Source organism: Alligator sinensis, unplaced genomic scaffold (assembly GCF_000455745.1).
Source record: "Alligator sinensis unplaced genomic scaffold, ASM45574v1 scaffold1771_1, whole genome shotgun sequence".
In the NCBI taxonomy this organism is placed as follows: Eukaryota; Metazoa; Chordata; order Crocodylia; family Alligatoridae; genus Alligator; species Alligator sinensis.
In genome coordinates, this window is record NW_005842905.1 from 76,041 (window position 1) to 97,696 (window position 21,656).

The 21,656-nt window shown below is 43.0% G+C and overlaps 1 protein-coding gene across 1 annotated transcript in view; it reads right to left on the minus strand.

The window, feature by feature from the left end:
* LCORL (ligand dependent nuclear receptor corepressor like) overlaps positions 1-21,656 on the minus strand; it is a 143,704-nt gene that overhangs the window by 62,601 nt on the left and 59,447 nt on the right. Inside the window, exons 3-5 of the mRNA XM_025192219.1 lie at positions 21,495-21,560; positions 3,210-3,289; positions 2,811-2,940 (exon numbers count right to left, since the gene is read on the minus strand). Coding sequence (XP_025048004.1) covers positions 2,811-2,940; positions 3,210-3,289; positions 21,495-21,560 — 276 coding nt within the window. The remainder of the gene's footprint in view (positions 1-2,810; positions 2,941-3,209; positions 3,290-21,494; positions 21,561-21,656) is intronic.

Consider the following 21,656-nt stretch of genomic DNA (forward strand, 5'->3'; position numbering starts at 1 on the left):
AAAAAAAAAAAAAAAAAGACAGACTAACAAGAACAAATAAGAGGAGTTTGGGGGAAGAATAAGTTGAAAGGGATAACAATAGGGATGGTAGGCAAGGATAAGTAGGAAAGGATTGTATACAACTTGTTAGCAATAAACTAGCTAATGCTACAAAGCCAGAACCTTTCAGATGCTGCTGCAAGACAGACAGACAGCTCACAAAAGGTGCCGAAACAGATCACTTCACACACAGCCTTATATGTTGGTTCTACATCCCTCCCCCACAGCACTGTGATTGGAAGGGAACTCAGGGAAAAATAAGTCACTGGTCAGCTATAGATGTCAATATCAGAGCAGTTTCCCCCCTTGCCTCTTTTCATAGTTGGTAGGGTTGAAAGGGACCCGAGCAGATCATTATGTCTGACCGCCTGCCATGGGCAGGAAAGAATGCTGGGGTCAAATGACCCCGGCAAGGTGTCTATCTAGCTTCCTTTTAAATACCCCCAGGGTAGGAGCGAGGACCACTTCCCTTGGAAGTTGGTTCCAGATCCTAGCTGCCCTGACTGTGAAGTAGTGCCTCCTAATATCTAGCCTGACTCTACTCTGTCAACTTATGGTTGTTGTTCCTTGTTACTCCCAGTAGTGCTCAGGAGAACCCAGTGCCTGCTGGTATCCCTTGGCCAGTTTACAGACGGCCACAAGATCCCCTCTCAGCCTTCTCTTGTGGAGGCTGAACAGGTTCAGGTCTCGTAGCCTCTCGTTGTAGGGCCTGCCCTGCTGCCCCCTGATCATGCGAGTGGCCCTCCTCTGGACCCTCTTGATGTTGTCCACATTCCTCCTGAAGTGTGGCACCCGGAACTGGACGCAGTACTCCAACTGTGGCCTGACCATCATCATATAGGAGGGGGAGGATCACCCCACAGAGGACCTGCTCGTGATGCATCTGGCCAAGGTGCAGTTAGCCTTCCTGACTGCATCCCCACATTGGCGGACCATGTTCATCTTGGAGTCTATAATGACTCAACCTTCTATAGAGCCAAATTATTGACGATATTTTTAAACTGGTCAACCATATATTGGGCTGTGTGGTGATGCTCAGTTGTGCACTGAAATGTGTAAAATATTTTGGATTTGTGAACAAAGTTGATGACACCATCACTGTGAATATTTATACCATCAGATACTAAAGACACAAGAGGAGCTTGTGCAGTAAGAACATCAACACTTTTTCACATCTTCCACTTCAGCATTCAGAAGATTTCCCTCAAGTGATTCTCTTCTTGGAACTTTGTAAATTGAATGTAGTTTTTGAAAAAAAAAAAAATCTAGCACATAAGCTTTTTCAACTATATGACATGGTATATTGTTGGCATAAATGCGTCTAGCAAAAATATGATCAAGATCATTTTTCCGGTCACCCAAAATCTTTCAGTACTCATTTGATGAACTTCTGAAAGCTTTCACAAGAGTAGGTTTTCTTGATACTGAAACACACATGTAATTAATGTGAGGCAAACTTCGGCGTTTGTTGCTTCAGTTTATTGCTCCCAGGCATGCCATTTGAATGTGAGCCTGGGAGCAATAAACTTTGGAGTTCACTGCCATCTGAACGTGTACCTGGGACCACAGCACTATGAGCTGGGTCAGAATAGCCTTGGCTGGTAGGGACCCCCAAAAGTCAGCCTGCCAGCCTGGGGCTGCTCCCTCAGTAAAACATGCTGCAGAGGGGCTGATTAGAACATGAGGGTGCTTCAGTGCAGGGCTAGCCATGCAGTAAACAATCTCATGTAGGTTATGCCCACAGGGCAGGAAAATTGCTATTGAATCATGTAGTAATGGGACTAACTTCATTTTACTCGCATCTTCATTAAAAAAAAAAAAATCTGTGCTTTGTGAAGCAAAATTAGAAGGAGAATGTGAAGGGAAAAGCAGATGATGCAAACCAGTTGCCCTTTCTTGCTGTTCAGCTGCAATAGTCTATCTTTGCCATATGCTCCTAAATGCAGCATGTGTGTGTTCTGACTCCTACCGGACGGATGGGCAAGGAACTCTCACTCCTACTCTTGCTAACAGAAAACACTATGATACAATAAAAAAAAGGTAGGCCACCACCTACACAAGAGCATTCTTGGATTCATGGAATATTTGCCAATTTTTTTACTGTAATCACATAATAGCCTGTCCCTTGATGGGCTAGCCAACACTCATCCGTGACAAGTCGATCATCAAGTAATCATAGAAAAAAGGCTATTCACGTTGTTATTCATTCTATATACCACAGCAATTGCAAAAGACCAATAGGTGTAAGTAGTCATGGACTGAAAGTGTAGAATTACTGAAGGCTATAAAATGAAAACAAGTTTCAATCACTCATTTGGATGGATTTAAAGTAGTGACTTCAAGTTAAAACAATCTACCTCTGATTACTAATATGTTAAAACATCCACTTTACCCTAAAACTATTTTCTTGGGAAAATAAAACAGTAATAAAATCATCTTACAAGCAGAAATGTTTAAATGTTTCAGATTTCTAGGGAGCAAAGGTTGAAGTTAGATAGGTGAGAGAAAAATGGAAAAAATAGGAGAGTTCAGTATTGAATGCAACAGGAGTGAAAGTAATGGCAGAAAGGAAAGAAAGGAGAAGCAGCATGTCATCTGCTCCACCTAAAATAAGAAAGGGAAACAGGGAAAAAAAAAGATAGATGAGAAAATGCTAAGGATTCATACTTGAAGTAATAAAAATAACTTGGGACTGAAAGATTATCCCCGAATCACTTGATTTTTCCAAACTTTTACTGCAGAATTTAACGTGAAAGGCAAGACTCTATTACCTTTCTTTCGAAAGAGTGCATTTAGATAATTTTCTGCTTGGCATTCAATCTTATCAGTGTTGGACTGGCCCTGAGATGACAGTTCCTCTGTAGGTGTTGACTGTGAAGAACCAATAATTGGTGTACGATCCTAGAAAATGCAAGACAGCAACAGATCTCAATAAAGGTTGTAGCTGGTTTTAGGAAATCATGAGATTAACAAACAGCAAGAATGTAACAAATGCAATAAAAGACTTGTGTTTTAAAGCTAAAATTCCTTCCTTTCCCCTACTCAAAACATTTGTTTTCTAGTATAAAAATCAACAATGTGAACCCACTAGGGAAACCTCCAATTCTACTTTCAGTTTTAACATTTGAAAAAAGAATAATTTACATGCTTCATATTACATTCATACTTACACTGACTGTTTCTTTGTGTAAATTACAAAAGGAACATTTCTCATCCATAGACCAGTCAGTCAACTCTTCTGGCTCACAGTCTTAAAAAAAATAAAATAAAATAAAAGCATTTAAAAAGACAAGCAAAAATGGATGTTAAAAAGAGAACAAACTGTGCTTCCTACAACTGACTACTAAAAGGCTGGATTTCTAATCTAACCTGTATTGATTAGACTAGTTTAATAGGTATCATTCAAGGTTCAAGATCTGAAGATTATCAGTTCTATTCTCAAGTCAGGTCTCTTGGCTCACCCAAAAGCTGATTGTCAAGGTAGGGAGTTTGGAGGTTTCATCCTTTAATGTAAAGGTAAAACTTGATATGGTGATCATCCAATTAAAGACCCTATAATAGTTCTCAAACATAGCAAATGAGCTTGGAGGCCTGGTTAATACTAAGACAATCTCTTTGCCATTTGCCCACAGGCAGTTGCTGTACTACGTTTTATCTAATTCCATTTAACATGCCTAACTACCTCTCTCTCTATATATATATATATATATATATATATATAAAAAACACATTGTACACCATAATTACAGAAGTAATGCCATAGTCTAGCCACATAATCACAAAAGCAATACCTGTGAAAATATATACATTTCCTGTGAAAATAAATTACCTTTGAAAAACTGACAGAATATCAAACCTGGAAGCTGAATTCTTCTATCCACAAATCAAATACAAATTAAGTCATGCAAGTTTCCCAGTACTGCACTACCTACATGTCTCAATCCTAACAGAATCATATCTAGAAATTGGATGGCAAACTTTATATCTATGACAATTCATTTATTGCCCTGCTTGATGCCATTGCATACAGAGACATCTTACATAGTCAACTGTAGTTGTGATTTTCTCTGGAGAGAAATGCACAAAGATTTAATTAATTTCACATAGGCTACTCAACTGCTAGCTAGTAGATCAGAGCAAATTTCAGTCACTGCTTTGGCAGGATTTATACCACCACCAAAGTAGTGAAAGGATCAATGCCCTATTATTCATCTCTTGAAACAATTTTCCTCCCAAAAGAATTTCTTTCAAAGCTAGAATAAGAACAATGACAGAAAATAATAGTGCTAGAAAGCTGAAAAAATGAACTATATGTATAAAACCAGCACTTTTGCTGGAGGTTCACCGTTGGCCATGTGAAAAAACTGAACTGGGAAAAAATGAAGTGAACTGATTGGCTGATAAGAATTCTGAACCTTAATAAATATATAAAAAGAGTAATTTAACAATGAATGCACTACTCTGCTGTAGGAATTGTGTTATATTAATACCTGGTTAAATTCAGAACATGATGTTGCATATAGCTATACCAGGTCCAGTATATATACCTATACCAGCCCCTTGCCAAGATCAAGAGCACTGCTGAAAAATAAACCCTGCCCATTTATGTCCACACTATTCAAACACAACCTGGCATTGAGTAGGGGCATATTTATTTCGCAGTGCTCTTTGGGTCACCCGAGTGACAGTTTACACGAATATTATCTTATTGTTTAATTAGACTCTTAGGGCATTTATAGACATGCTCTGGAAGCCTAGGGTGGTGGAGGACGCTTTAATTACAGCAGCTCCAAGAGCAGCTCTAATTAAATGCACCCGGAGTAATTTTTCAGCACCCTCGCTGACATTTTTCAGCGCGGGGATGCTGATACATGTGACACTGGAGTCTGCTGGAGCATGATAATTACTCTCTGCACGTGTATAGGTGCCCTTAGATTTTATTCTTATTGTTCACCAAATGGAAAAACCTTATTGCTGAAAATAATTGGAAACAATCAGTTTAACTTAATCTCTAGTGAAAATGCTTATGCTTTAAGTACAGACAAAGACAATCTACTGATATAATTTTAGGAACCATTAATAAACTTATCTGACAATTGCTGAAACAGTGCTGAACCCATGTTACCCTTGATCACACTTTAAAATAAGCTGTTTTAAATACTAGTTCAATTAAATAGACTGTTCACAAATCACAGCCAGTCAATTTCTACAGGAAGTCTGCATTTATAGATCATACTTGTAATTCTAATACAATATGAACTGCTCAACACTGCAGCAGACAGGGAAAAATACAAGTCAAATGTTGTTGGAAAGGGAGCTCTGTCACTTTCCACTGGAAATGAAAGGGCCGATTCAACTACATTGTTAACAAAGGTTCTAATGTGATTTCATTTCACACAAATATGCCAATTCCTGAAGTTTATGAACAAATTCATGCAACTGTTTTTTGAAATTTTTTAGAATTAATTTAACAAAGCTAGGCACGCGTGTGTGTGTGTACGTGTTTGGGGGAGGTGGGCAGGGTTCCGAATGTATTCCAGAATTCAGGATCTCAATGTTCTACTTCCAGCAGGCTCTCATTTAAACCAGGAAACTTAGCTGGAGTCAGTTTAGAGCAAGCATGGCCAACAAACTACATATGTGCCAGAAGTGGCAAAGCCAGCCTCTGTGTTTGACATATGGCAGATAGGGCAGGGAGCAGAAAAGAAGAGCAACAGATAAGGTAGAAGGAAGACCAGACAACAGAGCAGGGGATCAGAGTAGCACTTAGGGACAGCGTGGTGCTTAATTTGTGACAACGGCTCTCGGGCATAAAAATTATTTTAAAATTAAAACCAATATTTTAAAACTTCACCTAGAAATGTACTAGTAATTAGTACAAACAACGGAAATACAATTTATCTACCAAATTTCAGTTTGCAGTTTCCAAATTGTTTATCTACCCTAGGTAGTTTGTTTACATTGCACTAATCCAAACCAGAGTGACAGAAGGCTTGGATATACCCACAGCAAAGCCTGTTTTTTGAAAGTTAGGGGGGGGGGGGGGGGAAGAGAATCTCAAAATAAATGTTAACACATTCTTTGTAACAACTCAGTGACACATTCCGGAATAAGTGGAACTCCAACAATACCTTCAGGTTGTAAACTTACACAAGTTATAGAGAAACGTGAACAATAACGCAGCTTTTATAATCACTGCCATTTTTCCTGGTTGTTTCTCTCTGATATTTGCATTATCTGTGTTGAGCCTAACTCAGCTAGCTCTCATATATGCCCCAGATACTTCTGAATGTAATTTCCATCTTCATTGCCAGCAATCGCTTGATTCAAGGATGACCTCTACCAGAGCTCATTGATGGGTCCTGAGGTTACTTAAGAGTCCAATCCTTGAGCCACAGACTTATCTGCAGGCGTTGCAGATCTTTCCACAGGGGAGAGTAAGTAGTCTGTAGGCTAGGATTTCTCTCTTATTCCTGCCTCCATTCTCTTCTCTGCTTTGAGGGCAAGACCCTTATCTTCAAAATGGACTGCTGCTTGGTTGAGGTTGTGGCACCATTGGAGATGGTCAACAGCCAGCTCCCCGCAGCTCTTGATGTCAGCATCTGTTTTCTGGCGGTATGCCTTCAATGTGTCCTTGTAGGATTTTCTTCTGGCCACCCCAAGACCTCAAGCCATTACTAGGCTGGGAATAGTGGACTTGTTTTTGGAGTCGAGAATTGGGCATCTGCACACAATGTCTGGCCCAGAGAAGCTGGGGCTTGAGGATCACCAACTCAATGCAGGTAACATTGGTTTCAGCAAAGATGTTGGCGTTTGTCTGTCCATCTTCCCATTTGATGTGGAGGAAATTCCGGAGGCATTGTGGGTGATACCCTTCCAGCTCTTGAGATGACAACAGATCACCCATATTTCACATCTGTAGAGGAGAGAAGGAATGATGACAGCATTGTAGACCTGGATCTTGGTAAATAAAGATCATGATACATAAAGACATGCCAACATAATTTCCCAAGAAAGGCACTTGTGTATGGGATTATATGTTGGATCTCTTCAATCAGCATTCACTCTCTGAGAGGTGGCTACTGAGGTAGGGGCAACGCTCGACTACCTCCAGGATCTTTCCCTTAATAGTAACATGGGAACTGGGGTCATATTCATGGCTCAGGGTGAGGTGACAGAGCACTTTCGTCTAAATTTGGTAGGCTTCTCCAAAAACATGAAGCATGTCTTGGAGGCTTTCCCCATTGTGTGCAAGGATGGTGCAGTCATCAGCATACTTAAGGTCAAGGATGGCCGTCTTTAACCAAAACCATCCTAGATTGAAAAGACCTCCATCTGTTTAGTATTCTATGTCAAGAAGAAAAGTGGTCCCTAAGAGCCAAGATGACTGTCAAAACCAAAAAACAGAGTTGGGGTGATGACACATCCATGCTTGACCTCAGTTTGGATGGCAAGTAGATCCGTCTCCAATCCACTACATAGGACAGTCACTGTTACCTGGTTGTAAAGAAAACTCAGAACCTTGATGTGGTTTTCAGCACATACAAGTCTGGCTAGTACTTTCCACAAGGCTCCGGGACTGATGGAATCAAAGGCCTTAGTGAGGTCAATGAAGCCCATACACGAGTCCTGATGTTGTTCCCAACACTTCTTGGAATTGGTGGACAACAACGATCATGTCAGTTGTCCCACTGAGATTCCGGCAGGACTTCCTCAGCAAGAGTTAGAAGACAGTTCAGGCTGATGTGGGCAAGGATTTTTCCTGCCTTGGAAAGGCAGGTGATACCTTGATAGTTCCCACACACAGACTTAGCTCCTTTCTTGACAACAGTCATGATGTTGGCATCCCTCATGTCCTCAGAGATCTCTTCATTGTTCCAAATTCAGAGAATAAAAAGTTCAAGGAGTCTCAGTACTAGTTCCTCACCTCCAGCCTTGCAGATTTCCACAGGTATGCCATCTGGTCCAGGAAATTGTTGTTCTTGGTTTCCCTGATGGCACACCAGGAATATTGGGGAGGGATCCCCTTTTCAGGGTGCTGGCAGATGGACTCCAAAGGTGGCATCTGCCAATCAATTCACAGTTCAGGAGTGCCTCAAGGTACTCTTTTTATCTAGCTTGGATAGACTCACCATCTTTGAGTGTTGAGCCATCTTGCAACCATAGGAAAGTAGGACCATGAGAAGTTGGGCTATAAATGGTTTAACTGCCTGGGAGAAGCTATGCATGTCATGTTTGTCAGTATAGAACTGAATCTCCTTGGCTTTATCTTGCCACCACTGATTTCTGATCTCCCAGATTCTCCTTTAAGCTTCAGTTTTGAGGAGCTGGTACACCTCCTTCTTCTGCTGAGATAAGGTGTCATCTTGCCAAGCAGAATGAGATTCTCTTGCACCTGAGGAAGTCTTGGAGCTCCGCCTTGCTTTCATCAAACCAGTCTTGGTGACAACAGGTGGTATAGCCAATAGATTCAGCACAGGCCATATAAAGTGGCAGTTTTAAACCCCTTTAAAAGCTCCTCGGTGTTGCCTTCATTTGTGGGCAGGGCAGAGAGCTTTCCACGGAGACATTGCTGGAGACCCTTAACCACCTTTGGGTCTTGAAGAGATTTGGTGTTGAGAGTCCTTTACACTGCTTCTGCCTGTTTTCAGTGTTTCAGAGCAAGCTAGATGTTCAGGCTGGATCTGACAAAACAGTGATTTGTCCAGCAATCATCGGTTCCTCACATGGCTTGCATGACACATCCATTTGATCACAGGCTCTAACAATGACACAGTTGAGGAAGTTCCAGTGCTTAGGGTGAGCATCTCCATGTGTCCTTGTATTTGTCACTCTGTCTGAAGATGGCATTCATGATGACAAGACTGTGGCTCCCTGCATTTGTTCAGAAGGATGCCTTTGGAGCTAGCTTTCCCTCTCCTTCTTTCACATTGGTGCCACTCCAGAGTTCCTGGTCATGTCCAATTCTGGCGCTGAAGTCACTAAGATGAATGATCTTGTCCTCCTTGCAAGTATTAGACAAAACATGTTCAAGGTTGGAGTAGAACTGTTCTTTGACATCATCATCAGCATCAAGCTTTGGAGCATATATGTGCTGACGATAGTGGTGTACTGGTTGTTGCTCAACTTAAGACAAAAGGTCATGTTTGTTAACGCCCACAGGGAGTGCCTTAACTTGACTGACAAGCCGATTCTTGATGATGAAGCAGGCACTGAACACATCTATCCTGGGCCAGTTTCCCTTCCAGAAGGTGTAGCCTCCACCTCCCTCCCTCAGTTGAACCTCATCCAGTCCTCTCGTCTCATCCAGAGCTGTAATGTCAATGCTGTATTTCACTAGTTCCCCTGAAGATGACAGCAGTTTTTTGGTCACAGAGAGTAATCCTGCAGGACATGGTTATTCAGCCAGGAATAGAGCCTAGATTTAGGGCACCTTTTCTAGCTCCTCCCCATGTAGGGTGAGCAGAGGAGATTCCGATTAGCACTGTAGAAAATTAGGGTTTGAAGGAACCTCAGGGGGTCATCTAGTTCAACACCCTGCTCAAGGCAGGACCAGTCCCAACTAGATCATCCTAGCCAAAGCTTCATCTAGCCGGGTCTTAAAAACATCCAAGGATGGAGATTCCACCACCTCCCTGGTAACCTGTTCCAGTGTTTTACTAACCTCCTAGTGAGAAAATTCTTCCTAAAGTTCCCTTGCTGCAACTTGAGATGATTGCTCCCTGTTCTGTCATCTGCTACCACTGAGAACAGTCTAGCTCCATTCTCTTTCAAACCCACCTTCAAGGGTTGCTATTAATAGTAGCAAAGGCTGCTACTGAATCCCTTCTCAAGGCTAAATAAGCCCAGTTCCATCAGCTTCTCCTCAGTTCCCTCAGTCTTTCCTCATAAGTCATGTGCCATAGCCCCTTACAGTTTTTGCTGCCCTTTCCTGGACTCTCTCCAATTTGTCCACATCTTTTCTGTAGTGTGGTAGCCCAAAACTGAACACAGTACTACAGATGTGGCCTCACTAGTGCCACATAGAGGGGAATAATCACTTCCCTTGACCTGCTGGCAACACACCTATCAATGCAGCCCAGTATGCTGTTAGCCTTCTTGGCAACAAGGGAACACTGCTGACTTATATTCAGCTTACTGTCCACTGTAACCCACAGGTCCTTTTCTGCAGAGGTGCTGCCAGCCAGTCACCCCCCAGCCTGTACTGGTCCATTGGATTGTTCTCTCCTAAGTGCAGGATTTTGCACTTGTCCTGGTTGAACCTCATGAGATTTCTTTTTGCCTAATCCTCCAATTTGTCTTGGTTACTCCAAATCCTAGCCCTACCCTCCAGTGCATCTATTACTCCCCCCAGCTTGGCGTCATCTGCAAACTTGTGAGGGTGTACTCTGTGCCATCTTCCAAGCCACTAATGAAGAGGCTGAACAAACCCGGCCCCAGAACCACCCCCTGGGGCACTCCACTTGATACCGGCTGCCAACTAGACATCGAGCCATTGATTATTACCCTCTGGATAGGACTGCTCAGTCAGGGTAGCAGCTGCCAAACTGCACCTCTGTCTCAACCCAGGTGCAGTTTAACCATTGGGCTACTGCTGCCTACATGCAGATTCATGGTTGGAGACTGCTGGATTCACTAGTCCCGTCTCCGTCATCATTGGTCCATCATTACAGGGCTTATGGAGGTTGGAGAGCACATTGTTTCGTGTTGTAGAAGTCTGTGAGTGAACTGAGGAAGCTGTTGCAGTGAAACAGCAATCGCATGATTCTGACAAGGTGGAGATCAGAGCCCAATGGCAAGAAAAAACCCTAGATGATAGGAGACCTTGATTACCACAGTCTCCTTCTATCTTTATAGCTACTGAGATCCTGAAATCTTCTACTAAGAAGAAATTGGGGTTGGATCATGAGGACTTGAGGTTGAATTGCGATTCGTCTCAAATCTCCCCTCAGGCCTGTTCACCATGGGTGACCATGCCAGGAATGTAAGACTCCAGGAGACATAGCTTTGAGGGCCACTGGGGCACACAAGTCTCCCCATTACTAAAAGTTTTTTGTCTATGAAGTAATAACCATACACACTATAAACAACAGCTTCCCATCTAATCTTCTTAATGACATGAGATATATCTCGATATATCTATATAGGTATCTATACAAAATGTGGAACAGAGGGGACAACAGAGTAGATCCCTATAAAATCTCTCAAGGGTGCTCCCACGGAAGAACAGGTTCCCCCACATCTATCCCAGAAATTAATGGAGTCATGCGAGGACTATTTATTTCTGCCAACATCCATAGACATGTCATCAAAATACCATGGTCAGTAACATTAAAAACAAGTGACAGTTCTCAATAAATGAACATGGGTGCCTGTACTGCATCCACTGCAAAGAGGAGATCAACCACCAATACAATATGTACAATTGCAAGTTCCACCAAATATACACTATAGCACTATTGCAAAAAGTCCTCTTAGTTTCAACAAAACTTGTATTCCAACAATAAATTCCACAATCTTACATAAACGTGGAGGCTCCCAAATTAAATATAAATACAGCTAATGCAATAATGCACTGACTATATTGTTGTTTGTTATTTTTATTTCACCGAGTCTGTTTTATTATTTCCCACACTTAAAATACATAACAGAATTTTGTACTGGTAAATTCTTAGGGAGGTAAATTGAAGATTTTGACAAACTGGGCTTTTGACAACAAGAAAAAAAAATAAAAAAAAAAATAAACAGGCCTAGTTTGGAACTACAGGATAAATTTATTAACTGAATATTTATATGGGTTGATTTAGCTGCTCCTAGTATTTGCAGCTATTATTTCAGGATGTCTTCAGCCTCTGCAAGCCCAAGTCGCATCAATTTATAATCTGTTCATATTTTAAAACTCTCTGTAACCATGCAGGATAATTTCTCTTTTTTATGGAAGTTTGGATTCTGTGGAAAATTCCTCTGCCTGTGGATCTCAGAATATAGCAGGTCTTACTGAATATAACTGAAACTGGAGACAGTCCCTGGACTAAATGAAGTTTAGAGGTAGTTTGTCAGTTAGGTGTGATGTAAGATCTTTATGTGGCTTGCAGCTGTCTACAAATCAAAACTTAAACAGGAAAATACCACTAAGATTAACCAAAACTTCTGTCAAAATAAATGATTTTCCAATCTCACACAGGTGACAGATTACCTCTGCTACACTTCTCTGACAAGTTGGTATTTTCTTCGGGATTTTCCAAAAAAATCTGAACATTTCCATTGCTTATACTCTTTTGTATTTTTTATGAGAAAAGGAACCCAAGGAGCTTTTCTCTTACCCACTTTATTGGTGCAAGAGTAATGTTGGACAACATATTCTCCTTTGCCTTAGTGAAATTACCTGAAATAAGCTCTCTCACTCATCTGGTATGTTTCTGTGCTTCTACTGAAAAACTTTGAGACCTTGAATGCTGACAAACAAATCTGTAGGCGCAAAACTAAAAACAGCTACCATTCTTTATCAGACACATGAAAGAACATCTGGTTCTTCAGGTCTGCTGCTATTTCTATTACCTTGTTACGGTAGTTTCATACTAAAGATGCACCGATATATTAGTCCATATTGGATCAGCACTGATAAAAGGAAAACTGACATTATTGGCAATCGGCCTTTTTTAGTTGGTGTAGCCTATAATGTCACTGATAAAGGGTGCATGCATGTGCGCAGCTGCAGCATGCACACGGACAGGAATATAGCCTGGCAGCTTGCAAAGCAGTGTCCAGCCAGTAAGTCTGTGGGGGGGAAAAAGGGGGGTTGGCGTAGGCACTGCCCAGCTGGGGTGGGGCACAGGATTGAGCCATGGACGGCTTGTTCCAGCCCCCCCCCTGCGGGCAAAGTAAATTTTGGGGTAACTGTAGTCTACCCTGTTGCCCCCTTCCCGCCCATCCCGAGAGCAGCTCTAGCCCAGACCAGCCCCCATGCCAGGAAGAGGCCAGTATAGCCCCTGGCCCTGAGCCCTCAGCATGCAGCCCAATCTTTCTCCACACACAAAATCAGGGGACACATGCCCCCCAGCAGCGAGGAACCAGACCCCGCTTCCCCCCCCGCCCTGACAGATGAGCCACCCACAGCTTTGTCCTGTGCCCTGCCTCACCCAGGCAGCACATGCTCCTGCCCCATTCCCTCCCTCCCCATGGGAGGACTCAATCTGTCCCCTGCCCAAGCCCCTTCACTCTCCTACATGCCTTCCACCCCATGGACTTACCAGCTGGAAACTGCTCTCCAAGCTGTCAGGCTGCACATAGAATATTGGATTGGTATTGGCCGATATGGCGGGTTAATAATTAGCCAAAAAAAGTCTTTATCAGTGCACCCCTATTTTGTAAGTATTGGCCATGTGCAAACATCCAGTTTCTACTTGGAAAGTTGTTGCTGCCCAGGAGAAACCGCAAATGTACAAATGTTCAAAGCAAAAGTGGCCATGCTGGGAGAAAAATAACCTGGGAACAACCAGGGCTAAATTGCTCCCAGGAGAGTTTCTTCTGAGGCGGCAAATGTCTATATATTTTCTACGAGTAGCCCTTCCAGGGTTTTTGCTCCCACCCCTCTTCCCCCCCCCCCATTTACTGGGAGACAGCATGTTGCTAGGGCTGGACTTAACTGCTCCAGCTGAACACATCCCCTTCATAATCCCCACATTGTTCTTCACAGAGACATAGGCTGACCCTGAGCAGTGTGTGTCAGCCAATCATGACTCTCCTGTGCACTGCTGCCATCTGTTGCAAGACAGACTGAGGGATCCTGCAGAGCACACCGAGATGTGAGCACAGAGGGCCCCCTCACTGCACAGCATAGTTTCATAGTTTTAGGGTCGGAAGGGACCTAATAGATCTTCTAGCCCGACCCCCCACCGGGGCGGGAGAACAACAAAAGAACCCTAAACAAAAAACGAGACTCAAATGAGTCCAGCCAGGTAGGTATCCAGCCTCTTCTTAAAGATCCCCAGGGTAGGGGCCAGCACCACCTCCCTTGGAAGTTGGTTCCAGCTCCTAGCCGCCCTAACTGTGAAGTAGTTTTTTCGGATGTCCAATCTGTACCTCCTCTCCATCAACTTGTGCCCATTATTCCTTGTTATGCCAGCAGGGGCTAGGGGAAACAGCGTCTCCCCCAAACCCTTCTGGTTCCCCCTAGTGAGTTTATAGACGGTCACCAGGTCCCCCCTCAGCCTTCTCTTGTGGAGGCTGAATAGGTTCAAGTCCCGCAGTCTCTCACTGTAGGGTCTGCCCTGTTGTCCCCGGATCATGCGGGTGGCCCTCCTCTGGACCCTCTCCATGTTGTCCACATCCCTCCTGAAATGGGGCGCACAGAACTGGACACAATACTCCAGCTGCGGCCTGACCAGCGTCGCATAGAGGGGGAGGATCACCTCCCTGGCTCTACTCGAGATGCACCTGTGGATGCACGACAAGGTCCGGTTAGCCCTGCCAACCATGACCTCGCATTGTCGGCCCATGTTCATCTTGGAGTCAATAATGACACCAAGATCCCTTTCCGCCTCCGTGCTCTCAAGTAGGGAGTTCCCCATCGTATAAGTGTGCTGCTGGTTCCTACTACCCAAGTGCAGCACCCTGCACTTGTCCGTATTGAAACACATCCTGTTCCTGTTTGCCCACCCCTGTAACCTATCCAGATCCTTCTGCAATCTCTCTCCCTGCTAGCGTGCTCACCTCCCCCCAAATTTTGGTGTCATCAGCAAATTTAAACAGGTTGCTTTCCACCCCAACATCAAGATCGCTGATGAAGAAGTTGAACAGCGCAGGCCCCAGGACCGAGCCCTGGGGGACTCCACTACCCACCTCCCCCCAAGTCGAGTATGATCCATCCACCACCACCCTCTGAGTGCGACCCTTCAGCCAATCTGCAATCCATCTGACTGTGTAGGCATCTATGCCACAGTCGCCCAGTTTATTAATTAGGATGGGGTGAGAGACGGTGTCAAAGGCCTTGCTGAAGTCCAGAAAGACTACATCCACCGTGACACCTGCATCCATGGCCTTTGTGACCTGATCATAAAAGGCAATCAGGTTGGTCTGACATGATCTCCCCCTAATAAATCCATGCTGATTTACTATAAACTCTCTTCTCTTCAGGGGCTCAGCATTCAAATGTCTGTTCAGGCATCTCTGGGTAAGTTTTTCTACCACGAGAACAAAGCTGGGAGAATTTGCACAGATTATTTGTTTCTCAACAGGCACAGGAGGAAGCCTGATGTTCTCACGACCTCCCTTCTAACTTCTTAGAAGACCTGAAGTTTTGATTCTAAGACAGTTAAAGAATAATGTTCACGGTATCAAAAAATGTCCTTTAAGTTAAATTCATGTAAATACTCCCAAAGGACCTAGAAAATAAAAATACCAAGCACCTCAAAAAATGAAACTTTCTTCCTCTAAAATCCTAAGTGATTTTTCTTTTTGCCCGGAGAAGAAAAAGCATTGCTGTCACCACACTGCTTTTCCTCTATCTGACAGAGAGGAAAACGAGATGAATGATACATATCCAATGACAGGTATCAAGTACTTCAATTAATATGCTTAGTAAAAGTTCTGCTACTGGAGTCTGAGGCTAAACAGCTGCCCTAGCTGTTTGGGAGCAGGAAAAGGAAAAACCTTTTTAAAAATAGATATAAAAAGATCCAGAGAGAACAAGTAAGGAGCACTAGATATATTGATGGAGTTAAAAATAAAAATGCTCAACCAATAGTAAGTGAAGGAGTATAAAGGCTATAGGACAGTGGTCACCAACTAGTGGATCTAGATCCATCGGTAGATCTTGGAGTCAATCCGAGGCTGGGATTGGTGGGGGCCGAGTGCCCGCATGCATGCATGCGCACACGCCAGCCCAGCAGGTCAGTCCATGGGCGAGGAAAGGGGCGGGGGCTAGATCAAGGTCCCTGCGGTAAGGGATAGTGCCACAGAGGCAGGAGCCGGGGTAAATTGAGTGGGGCCCCAGACGGGTGGAACTTACCTGCTGGGGAAGCGCGTCCCCCAAATACATTTTCTCCCTCGATCTGTCCCCCCATCCGGTTCCTCCTCACAAACTTACCTGCTGGGCAAAAAGCGTCAGATACCCTCCAGGAGCTAGTGCCTTGACAGTATTCAAAAATGTATTGTTTCTAAATATAAAACTGGCAATAAGAATTAAGGCACAATTCAGTAAGGCAGCAGTTCCCAATCTGTGGTACGGGTACCACCAGTGGTACGCAGACAACCTGTCAGTGGTATGCGATAAATTTATTATAATTACTTTATATGACAAAAGTTTGCTGGTGGTACTTTAGGTCGTATCGTTTTAAACTGGTGGTGTTCAATCCATCAGTTTGGGAACTGCTGCAGTAAGGTATTTAATCCATGCCTACTTTTAAGCAAATGTTGAAGTACCTTACTTAATGGAGCACCATAACACTCAAGTGTTATTCAAAGTTAGAATGATGTGGAACTATTGTTGTGATTGGGAGTTCCCCTGTAAGACCATAACAAAGAAACAGATTGCTGAAGTAACAGACATAAGAAGAATGTCTTAAGCAGCATAATATGAGCTCTATTGGGTTCATCAATTTAGATGAAAAGTAGATCCTACCAGGTTTATGCATATGATAAGTATGTATCTTTCACAGATAAAGTTATGATTTCCCTACTTTTTTGATTTGGTAGCTATTTTATGCTTCTGATTAACTCAATTTGCCAATTCAATAAGATGGTTTCTGGGGCTGTATGTTGTTCAAGCATAAAGTATATTTTTCTTCAGGACTACATGTACAGTTGGCAAATAAAAAAACTGTTCACTTTAAAACCAAAATGATAGATTGTATTTTTTCTCCCCAAGTATGCTTTATGTTTCTATCAGATATCTCTGAATTCAGTAACTGCATTTATATACCACAAACACTATTTATGGAACAGTTACACAAGAAATGTACTAGATCAGGAAACTAGTGTTTCTTTTTTATAAATTTAGGAACTATGGATTTTACTATTTTATGCATATCCTGAAAATAATAAATAAATGAAATATACCTTATGACTGGGAAGCTCAGACTTTCAACCACCCTCCCCTACTACAAGTACATAAAAGCTGTGTAATTTGTTATGATATATTTAAAATAAAATATATTTTACTGCTTAAGAGGCTTAATATGGCAAAATACTTATCCAGCAAAGTACTTTGGCATTTCATTAAAGACAAGCACCTGCAAAACTGAGGTCTTAAAAGATACAGTGATTACAATCTAATGCTGGGAGTCTGCTCTTGAAGTTAAAAAAGTGAAGAGGTCCATGGGCTCAATCCAGCCCATGGACCTATTCTGTGCCACTCATCTGGCCTGTTGGATCAGATGAGTTTGACATTCCTGGACTACAGAATAGTTTTAGATGGAGCATCCTTAAATCTTGCTGTTGAAGTAGGGCCATTGTACAGAAAAGCAAGATAGATCCATACAGCCAGAGAGAAAGCAAGCAACAGAGAGCCTGACTCTGAAGCCCAGTAATGACCTCCTAGAATGGGAAACTACTGGGTTCCAATCCCTACTCTCAGGTGCCTGAAACACTAGGCTATCGTGTAAAGTATGGAACCATCCACTTACAGTCATGTGAAAGTTACTGCATTCTGTACTAAAAAAATCAGTGTTTTTGATTTTTACTAGTAGTACTCTTAAGATTCCTACTGGATCAAACCCAGAGCCAGGAATTTAGACACTTTCTTCAATTTGAATCACATTAGATCCTAGACTGAATTTAAGCACTTGTCTGTTTAGCATGGGGACTTGCATATGTAGAAACCTACTTTAGTGCCTATACATCTCTATAGCCTAAGATGTAGAAACCAAATGAATGTAGGCACCCAAGGGGTTTTGTGGCTGCTGAAGTACAGTTATTCTGGATCACTTTTTGTGACTTAGATACTATATTCTGCTTAAGTACTATTTAGTTATCCAATTTACCAATTAAAGTATGATCTTATTTTTTGTATGTTTGTATAATATTTAGGAAATTTGATCATAATCCATAATTGGTGCCATAAAATTTTACTGCAAATAAATAAAAAACAGTTACATAAATAAATACAACGTTTATATAGCTAGTTGCTGTAAAAGTTCTTCAATGTTGTGTGTGTTGCTGTTACTTTAGTAGCAGGTTAAGCCTGGCAGGGAATTCATGGGAAGACGTTCAGAGATTGTTCAACAATTCACACATGCTGCCAATACTTTTCTAAAGTAGTGCCACTCAGAGCCAATGGGGGCTGTCCTGCCTTTCCACCGCATCACCACTGCAGGCACAGGCAGCCCTGCGAGGGCTCTGAGTGGTTGCAGCATAGGGCACTGGACATGGGACGGGAGGGCGCTTTTCCCCTTGCACTGAACATCAGCTTGCAACCCCCCGCTGCTGCTAGCTTGGGCTCTGTGCCAGCTCCAGGCTCACCCATGGGGACTGAGCCGCAGCAGCAGAAGCTTGGCAGCTGCTACTGCTGCTGCTCAGTGCGAAGGAAAGCGGCCCCCACCAGGTACTATCTGCTGTCTGGAGTTCACACTGTGCTAGGCTGTAGTGAGGCTGCTTAACCGCCACCTCTGTGCTGCACACCAGCTGTTCCACATGGCTACTGCTGCCGCGCTGGGCAGGACAGAGGCAGCAGTTAAGCAGCCGCACCACAGCCTAGCACAGCATGGGCTCTGGGCAGGCAGCTGCAGCAAACACTGCCCGGTGGCACTGAGCAGCAGCTTCTACGGAACAAGCTGGTGCTCAGCACAGGGGAAAAGCAGCCCCCACGGCCAGCACCCTGTGCTGCAGCAGCTGAGAGCCAGCATGGGGCTGCCTGTGCCTACTCTCGTTGGGGCGACGGTGGGTGGCAGAGAGGCAGGGCAGACCCACGTGGACTGCGAACGGCTGTGGCTGGTGCCCTATGCCGCAAAGTGTGTGTGTGTGTGTGTGTGTGTGTGTGTGTGTGTGTGTGTGTGTGTGTGTGTGTGTGTGTGTGTGTGTGTGTGTGTGTGTGGGGGGGGGGGGGGGGTGCACTTTTCCCCTGCACTGAGCACCAGTTCGTTCCCCACAAGCAAGCACGTGGTCGGGGCTGCGTGCTGCTCCCCGCCTGTACTGCAGGGCTGGGGCAGGGGCACAGAGTGAGTGGGCGCACAGGAGCCAGCAGCAGCTGGGCAGGAGCGTGAGGCCCACACCAGTGTAGCGGTACTATCACATCATTTTGTAGATTATTATAAACATTATACAACAATATCATTTACATCCTGCTTATTAGCCTAAAACAGCCAATTAACATCCAGAGTGCTTGCTCAGCTTTCAAACCCACTTACGCATGCACATTTTTCATTCTTTTCTTTCCCAAATTTAAAAGATTCACAATAACCAGGAAATTCAATATTTTCAAATGGTTTATGTTTGTTTATAGCACAGTAGATAATATTGTATTAAACCTAAATTAAGCTAAAACTTGGAAAAAATTGAGGGTTTAAATGGTATTAAAAAGTGCAGTTTTTTCATAAAATTATGAAAATCGATTAGTCCTTCCTTTTCACATAAATTAGCACCACCTCACACAGACTTACATTCCGTTTCTTAGAGACTTTTAACAGGTACCATCATTTACTAACACAGAAAAACATAACTGTTAGCACTTATTTCAGCATAAGTGAAGACGACTCGAAAGAGACAGATTCACACAGACACTAAAGAAAAACTAGCATAAAAATGAGAAGTTTAAGAAGAAAAAAATGCAAATTAAACTGCTGTTCATAAAGTCTTCATTCCTAATGAGTATATTAGCTTACATCTCTCTCATACCATTTTCCCAAAAATCAGTCCTCCAAAATTATGGTGCATGTCTTAAGTGGGGAATCTGATTTTCTTTGCTGGAGCAGAATGATGGAAGAGTTATGATGATTCAAAATGGTTATGCTTCCCTTCTTTCTGAGAAAGCAAGCAAGGGCACAGTCCCTTTCACAGCTACTAATTAATTGGGAGCAGCTTTTGAGTAGCATACAATTAACACTGGACTCCACCGCTGCTAGCTCACTGTCCCAGAGAGAGGTGGAAGCCATATTTCACCATGGCCCCTACATTAAAGAGTCAGATCTAGACCATTCTGGAAAAACACCTTTTCCCCGCTACATTCCGGCTTCCAAAACCAAGGCGCGGCTGCCTTGTGAGAAAATATGGGAATTCTGATAGCAACAGGACCAGTAAAATTAACTCTCTCTTTCCTTTTCTAAAAGCTGCTTTAAAAAAAAAAAAAAAAAAAAAAAAAAAGTGAACACCTTAGCCAATATTACAGAAAAAGAAATCATTCCTGTGCCAGCTACTTAATGGGTGCATCTATATGACATGCTTAATGCAGAGTAGCCTAATAACACTATGCAGTAGCACATTACAGCACCAACAATGCCAATATACTACTGCACAGTATTACTAGGCTACTGCACACTAGAGTCACTAAAAAGTCATTTGCCGGTGTTACTGTACAGTAATTCTAGCTACTGTGCATTTAGTTAGTGCTTCATTAAGTACTAAACTAAATGCGAAGTAACTAGTGTGCATTAATAAAATGTGCAGACGCAATCAATGACACCTAGTTAATCAAGACATTTCTCAGTGGCTACATATACACATTCAAATGATCTGGGAGAATTCTCCTGGTAGAAAAACTTACCTGGAGATGCCCTCACAGACATTCAAATGCTGAGCCCCTGAAGAGCAGAGAGCTTGCAGTAATGATGCTGTGCAGGCAAGGGACCCCTGCACACTCATCTCAGCGTGCTTTTCAGGCTCCCTCAATCTATCTGATGACAGATGGCAGCAGTGGGTCAGTCTATCTGGGTCAGATTGCCTCACCCAGACATTTCAGGGTCAGTCTCCATTTCCCTGCAGCACAATATGGAGATTGTGAAGGCAGGGTATTCTTTTCCCTGCCTGGTTGGAGCAGTGGAGTCCAGCTCAAGCGACACAGTCTCCCAGAGGCAGGAAGAAGTGCAGGAGGCAGCCTGGAATGCTGGAGGAGTGTGCTGTGGCTTCTCTCAGAAGAGAATGAGTAAAGACATTGCTTTCCCAGGAGAAATTCTCCCAGGTATGATTCTCCCATTTATTCCTGGTTATTCCTGGGTTATTTTTCTCCCAGACCAGGATTTTTCTCTCAGAGCGAAAGGCCAAACATCTGTACACTTGTGGTTTCTCCTGGGAGAGCAGTGATTCTCCCAGTAGAAACTGAATATCTGTACACAGTCACTCCTATGAAGAAGATGTGGTTATTTCTTTTAATTAATATAAGACCTTGTTTATGTTCAAGGATGAAGAGGTGAGAAAACAGTGAGGAAAAATACATTAGAGAAAAAGTTCTTGCAACTGTGGATTTATATTTCAGATTACAATAAACACTCAGAAAATTATTTTGGAGAGAAAACTGGGTCATTTACCTTCAAATAAACTGAGGTCTCTTCGTAGCCTTGGTCCATAAAGCCCTTCTAAAATACTTTCAAAACCTGAAAACAAAAGAAACGTTTACAATAGTGAACAAAACTTTTGCTAATTAAATTCTATACATGAATAATTAGATTCTATACATGAATAGTCAGCAG